A 7,321-nucleotide genomic window follows, 5' to 3' on the forward strand; every position below is an offset into this window, starting at 1 on the left:
AAAGAGAGAGACTTGTTTTTGTTACATTTAGGGTTCAGTTAAGTATTCAAAGTTCTGAGGAGACTTTTCAGGGCCCCCTTTCACACCATTCATATTTAGAGGCCAGAGGTCATGCATCCCCATGCCCTTACACTTTGTAGATTAATTGCTCTATCTCTTAGCAGCTTCAACCAAGGCCCATCCTTCTCTGAACATGTTCCATTGCTTAGATCAGGAACCAGGTAGGAAAAATTAACTATATAATATTTGTATTATACAAATAATGGGAAAACATTATAAAAATTGGGAGACTAGAGAAAAAACTTCATTCCTAATATCTTTACTCCAGTCCAGGGGTTTTCAAAGTCTGGTCCCGAGACCAGAACATTAGTATCACCTGGGAACTTGCTAGAAATGCACATTCTCGGGCCCCACCCAGTCCTAGTGAATCAGAAACTGGCATGTGGTCCAGCAATTTGAGGTTTAACAAGTCCTTCGGGGGATTCTGATGCACACTAAAGTTTGAGAGTGGCTGTTCAGGCAAAACTATTATTAGCATTTTATTGCAGTCTTTTCATGAGTGCGTGAGAGTGTGTGTGTGTGTGTGTGTGTGTGTGTATGCAGGTTTTACCAAACTGTTAGAGTACAAAAGCAGCCATTGTAACACGAACCCGAAATCTAATCTCTCCAGCCTAGAGCCCCACCTAGCCCTGTAGTGCGTCCAAACTCCTTCAGAGTTTTCTAATATCAAGAATCTGGGAATCATCACGGTGGACCTTATAGATGTGAATATATGTGCCCTAGGCACACCACTCCATGGGACCTCAGTAACTTCACTTTACTGGTTTGTTCCTGGGCTCGGATGGGTAAGTAGCCCTACTTATCTATCGACAGGACTTTCACCTTTCCCTGTCTGATGTCCCTGTGAAACACAGATTGTCCCTTGCCCTGACATTCCTTTGGAATTTCCTATGGATCTCCAGAGCTAATTGTTCACTGTCTGTAGCTGGTAAGGAAAACACAGGGTAAGAGTTCAGGGTGTGGTCACTGCATGGCGCCACCCTTCCCTCTGACCCTCAGGCCTGGGGGCTTAGTCTGCGCACTGCTTCAGTGAGGCTGCAAAAAAGAGAACACAGCTCCCCAGACCTCAGTGAGGCTTTTGTAAGAAAAAAAAAACAGGCCACTTCACGGACATCTAATGACAAAAAATAAAATACACGTGGGCATGGCAGGAAATGGAAAATCTCCCCTCATCTTCTGAGAAATGGGAAAGCATTTTCTCTCTTGTGCATTAGTCAGGAGGGACTAGTTTGGCTACAGTAACAACCCCAGACTCAGTGAATTAAAATTACTCAGGTTTATTTCTCACAAATGCTAAATGTCTTTCAACATTAACTGGGGACTTTACCCTGCTTCATCCTCACTCTGGATTCTGTTTGACAGACGACAGCGACCTAAAATACTTCTGGAGAGGGGAAAGGGCTTTGTAGCATCTCATTCCAACAGTTAAATTCTCTGCCAAGAGGCGACAGTCACTTACCTTCCTAACCCACTGGTTAAAACTTGTCACAGTGCTCCACTTAACCACGAGGGGTTTGGCAGGTGCAACTCTACCACGTATGTGGAAGGTACCTGGACATCAGTAATGACTAGCACGCTGGAGATTTGCCCCTTTTGTCTGCTTCCCTTTGCAGCCTCAGTCAGGAGTCCATGTGCTCTTGTTGCTCTGTGATCCACCACTATCTGCTTGATTCTGCCGTTATGAGTTTCAACTCACATTATCAAGAACTATGATTGGTAGATCAGCGGGTGGACAGGATTCCCTTGTATCCGCTGTTCACCCTGTGCCCAAGCAGCCTGGCTGGCAGGGTGGGAGTGGGACCTGTGGTTCCTCCCAGGCAGCAGGGTTTGTAGAGGTGATGCAAGGCATTCCTAGTACTCCCACTCTGCCATGCTGTTTCCTTCCTCATTCTTGGCAATGTCTCTCATCTTGGCTTCTGTCACTCTGGCTTCTTCTCCTTATAACTTTTGGTCCCCACATGGGGACCAAAAGTTTTTCTTTATGTGCTTCTCAGTCCTAGAAAGACAAGAGGAAGTGACTCATCACCAGAATACAGAAGCCGTCTAGCGCTGCTCTATTAACAGTTCATCTAGTTACAGCAGAGTTTCCCTCTAGCCCAGACATATATACTTCGTTGCATATGTAGTCTTTGTACAATTTTGCGTCATGCTTTTTTACATTACATAATGCTTATTTTAGGTTGAAAATCCTAAATCCACTGTCATAAGTGAATGCCAAGTTCATGTTTGGGCTTTTTCATAACTGTACGCAGAGGATTAAATGCTATTTACCTGACCAGCTTTATAGTTTAATTTTTTTCATCTTCTTTTTAAATCATTAAATTGTATCACATCGAAAAAAACCCCCCAAAACCCAGCATTGGTGGCTTTCCCTAACGTTATGTAGGCTTAAGGGATAGTGAAAGCAGGACAGAGAACTGTTTCTGTGCCCAAGCGAGCAAGGAGCAATAACTTATTCATTACCCGAGAGAGAATGCCACTCCTCTTTTCCAGGCTGCAAAGAGGCCAGGCTCAAAGGGCAGGCGGGCTGGCTTAGGCAGCGTCTCTGCGGCTACCTGGAAGCCGAGCAAGTCACCTGAGTCGTGCCAGTGCCTGGGCTGCCAACCTGCAGCCACCGGGCCGCAGTCCGCGGGGGCAGGAGGACACTCCCGGGGCGGGAGGACCCCCTTGGTCCTCTAAGCAGGCAGCCGACCCGCGGGTGCCAGGTGCCAGGTGCCGGTGTCCAGGTAGCGCGTGCCCCGGCACCTGCCGCACCAACCCCGCGCCCGGGGCGGGGCTTCCCGCGTCCCCTTTAAGAGTGCGTATCGCTCGCCCCTGACGTCAGGGTTTCTCTCCGCACGAGCCCGTGTCCCGCGCCTCTCCGCGCCCCCGCGCCCACTGCCCCGGCGGCTGCACGACGAGCTGCGGCTCGGCCAACGCGCCGCACCGCTCGGTCCTCCCGCCTGGCTCCGCCGCCGCCCGCTCCCCGCACCGCAGCAGTCCCGCGGGTCCTCCTGCGCCATGTCGGTGGCCGGGCTCAAGAAGCAGTTCCACAAAGCCACTCAGGTAAGGCGCGAGACAGGTGCGCCGCGGGGCGGTCCCGGGAGCGGAGGGCCCGCTGGACGCCGGCAGCGGGCAGGGAGCGTGGGGATCCTGGCCAGCGGCGAGCCGGGCCCGGCTGCGCCCCGCATCGCTCGCCCAGACCGCCGCGGCGGCGGCCCGGGCATCCCGGGGCTGGGAGCCCGCCTTGCGTCCCGCACACTCGGCTCAGGGCGGCGCTGCGGGCATCCGCGGGTCCCAGGAGTCCAGCTTAGTCGCTCCGAGTGTCGCCCCCGCATCGCCCAGCGCGGGCGCGACAGGAAGGGGGCCCCGGGGCAGCCTCGCCTCGGGGCGCAGGTGCCCGGGCGGCGCGGTGGGAGATTATGTAAAGTCGCCTTTTCCCTGGTGACCTTGCGGTGTCGGTGCGCCCGGCTGTCCCAGGATGTGCTGGCAGGGGAGGTGGCGAGCCCTGGGGGTGGCTGCGGAGATGCCCGCGGTCTGCGCTCTTCCCCTGTGGTCTCCGAATTCCGCCTTCCAAGGCATCCGCAGACTCCCTAGGAATGGGAGGATGGGGCTTCCTTCTGGGAAGCTCATGCGTTAACTTTTCCTTGGAGAACTCGGTCATGAAACTCCTTTGAGGCCAAGGCTCGACCGGCAGTCTGCATGCCTTTAAAAATTTCCCATGGGTTTTGCAGCCTTAACATTACCAACTCATCGTGTATTTCAAAGTATTATTTTTAGTGAGCCTTTTACATCTTGGATGTGCCCATCTTTATGGGGTTAATAAGCTGTGATTATAATAAAACTTCTTTAATTCAGATTTTAATAATTTAAATCTCGCTGGGCTGGGTTGAAGAATTTTACATAGGGAAAAATAAGTGAATACTTATAATGTGACCTATTTCTTATATAATGAGTATGGCTCCTTTTTTTTTTTTTTTACCCTTCTGAAACAGTTCTAGTTTAAAATAAGAGGTCTTAAGCCAAGGACTTTGTTGATTTCTTTAAATATTTCACCTAATTTAGCCTTAAATATTTTTTTTCATAGATTTGCTCGTAATTAATACTGAGCTTTCTCATAATTTCTCAGAAGTAGTGAGGTTTTTCCCAGGCTACCACAATAAGTCCGATTATAAACCACCTCCAGAGAAGGTGAGGTTTATGTTTTACAGAATTTTGGTTAAGTTAGGGTTAGAGATGCAGCATGAGGTTCATCCTGTGTGCCCACGTGCCACCTCTATCACCACAGACCTGCCTTTGTAGAATCACTTATATTTGTCAACTTGGGAAATGGAGAAAAACTAAGACTATTTTGGTAAAAATACCCATTAATGTATTTTTGCTTTCCACCTTGGATCTTTCTGAGACTTCTCTGCCAGAAGAAATATTTGTAAGTATAAGTGCATTGTTGGTATAATTTGGAAGACCTCTCATAACTTTATACTTCACATTCCTTCAGGTTTACAGAAGCAGCGTATGTCTATCCAGAAATTGTCAGGCAGGATTTCTTTGATGTCACTAACCTTTTTTATTTCTGGTACTTGTCACTTCTATAAAGCATCACCCCACCCCCAGCACCAAATTGACTAACACCACATCCCTTTTCCACTTTGATTCTGAAGACTTCCTTTGCAAACCCTGGTGTCCTACAAGGCAACTGGGAACCTTGGCTTTGGAGAGGGAAAGGCTAAGGATTGACCCGTCTCTGCTGTTTATGACCTTGAGCAAGTTATTTAACTTTTGAATCTCTCCTTGCTAGAATGAGCAAAATAACCATTTCTTAAAATTGATGTAAAGATAAATGAGTTTTTAGAACACACATTTTAAAATGTTCAATAAATGGTATTAACATTAAAAATATTTTTTTTAGTATAAAATACTGTCCTTTATATTAGTAATAATGAGACATGAGGAAATTATAGAAGCTGGAATTTCTAGCTTTGCTACCTTAAAAAATTAATCAAACCACTCCATTTTAGCTAAATTGTGAAGTTACATGCAACTTTGAAGTTCAGAATAAAAACTTGAATTGTGGTATGAAAGAACTTCTCAGAGCCTTGGAGGAGGTCTGCTTGTGATGAGATGAAATTAGTATTTATCACACTGAATCCAGATGCAGAATCACTGTGTCATTTTCATTTTTTTACTGAAAAGCCTTTCATTTTAAAGGTGAAGTGACATGAAATCCCTTATCCTTAACTTAATGTAGCACAATCTTAGAAAGCCCAAGGCAAATGTTATTCTCCCTGTGCATGTGTGGGCATTTTCAAGGGCGTGTAAAGCCAGTGCTAATGTTTGCACGTGACAAAGATATTAGGGGAAATAGCCATGTCCTACTTTTTAAGCCATTTTCCCCCATACAGTTCAATGAACTTGATCTTATCTACAGAGGAAACTTTAGACCTAGAATTACTCCTTTTTGAGAATGGATATGCTAGATTAGATACACTATGTTTATAAGTGGAATGCTCTGCTTCAGGAACATTTCTCTTGTCTCTGTGAAATTCAGTGTTTTGCTTATGTTTGTGAGGGATGATATTTGTATTAATAAAGCAGTTTATTTTCAGTGTTTACCCACTGATTGGAAATCTCTGAATTAGATGTGTCACCACTGTTCTCTTGGTTTGGAAGTGATTATTTCTGCCTTGTTGCTGACAGTTATTTTCAACATCTCTGCTCTTTGGAGGTTAAAAAATGCCTTTGCCAAATAAATTTTATTAAAGGGGAAAATCCTTTAAGCTTGAGAACATGTTAAAATAGCAAAAATTGATCATCTTTTTTACTTGAATATAATTTATTACTTAATTGCTCATAAAGATATAATTTATCATGCAATTAGAATAAATAAGATACAGTTTTTTAAACTATAAAATAGGGCAAATGAGCATGCATTATTCTACTTTAGTGAGTTTCATGTATATTGAGATTTCATTTTAGCAAGAGTAATGCCAGTTTTTTTCATTTGTTGGTTTAAACCAGCAGCAGATTAGGTAAAAATAGCTCTCCGGTTCCAGTTAACAAGCTGTTCTTACAAAATCTATACTTTTTAAAAAAAACTTTATCAAGCATTTAATATGGACACACCTTGCTGTAGAGTGAAAGGTTCTTCAGAGTATAATTTGTTAGGTCCCTGTATTAGTTTGGTAGAGTTGCAACAAAGTATCACAAACTGAGTGCCTTAAACAACATGAATTTTTTGTCTCACACTTCTGGAGTCAAGGTGTTGGTAGGGCTATGCTTCCGCTGAAGGTACTAGGCAAGGATCTGTTCCAGGCCTCTTTCGTAGCTTCTCGAGGTTTGTTGGCAATCTTTGGCCTTTCTTGGTTTGTAGACACATCACCCCGATATCTGCCTTCATGTTCACATGGTGTTTTCCCTGTCTATGTCCAAATTTCCCCCTTTTGTATGGACACCAGGACAGTAGGGCAGATTGGGGGCCCAACGTACTTGAAGAGTATGGCCTCATCTTAAGTAACTATATCTGCGTGACCCTATTTCTAAATAAGGTCACATTCTGAGGTACTGGAGGATAGGACTTTGGCATACGAATTTGGAGCGGGTGCTAATCAGCCTATAACAATGCTTATTTTCCTAAAAGCATTCACCACAGTGTTCTTCTAAACATTGTGTTCGATTCAATGTAAAGGGACAGCTCAGTCTGTAAATAATAACTTTTTATTGCATAAAATGAGAAATGCTTTCTTCTTTTCAACGAGTTTGGTTAGGCTATATACCTATTATAGACTATACCTTGTGATTTTTTTAAAGGATAAAACATATTTGGTTAGCCTGTGTTAATTATGATATAGTCTGGTATGTAATTATTGTCACACTCAGATTCTTCAACTGGAAACATTTAATTACATTGGTATTTTATGCTTTTCTGTTTTAACTAATTTCTTCATCACATTTAAAGTGCCGTGTTTTATATAGATGTCTTGCTCTGGAGAATGTTACATGAATCTATTTATGCATTTGTTGATTCGGTGAGACTTAAAACTAGTTAAGGTATTTAATTAAATATATAATTAGTTATGACTCTGAGTGAGGTTCTCAGTTCCTTAATTGCCTGCTCTAAGCAGTAAAATCTCTGCTGCCTTCACAATCTTGAGTATGACTTACCTCTATCCCTGCACCCTCTGTCAGGTTCTTAGCCTGGGGTCCATAATAGACTGCAGAGGGCCTATTTATTTGCTAAAATTATGCCACATTTTATATGTGCAGTTTTCTGTGGGAGAGCGTC

The 7,321-nt window shown here is 44.3% G+C and overlaps 1 protein-coding gene across 1 annotated transcript in view; it reads left to right on the forward strand.

The window, feature by feature from the left end:
• Nucleotides 1–2,771: 2,771 nt before the first annotated feature.
• Nucleotides 2,772–7,321, forward strand: part of SH3GL2 (SH3 domain containing GRB2 like 2, endophilin A1) — a 215,552-nt gene continuing 211,002 nt past the window's right edge. The window contains exon 1 of the mRNA XM_007465655.1: nucleotides 2,772–3,105. Within this exon, the coding sequence (XP_007465717.1) occupies nucleotides 3,061–3,105 (45 nt within the window). The 5' untranslated portion in view covers nucleotides 2,772–3,060. The remainder of the gene's footprint in view (nucleotides 3,106–7,321) is intronic.

The sequence above is a fragment of the Lipotes vexillifer genome, unplaced genomic scaffold (genome assembly GCF_000442215.2).
Source record: "Lipotes vexillifer unplaced genomic scaffold, Lipotes_vexillifer_v1.1 scaffold31, whole genome shotgun sequence".
Classification (NCBI taxonomy): domain Eukaryota; kingdom Metazoa; phylum Chordata; class Mammalia; order Artiodactyla; family Lipotidae; genus Lipotes; species Lipotes vexillifer.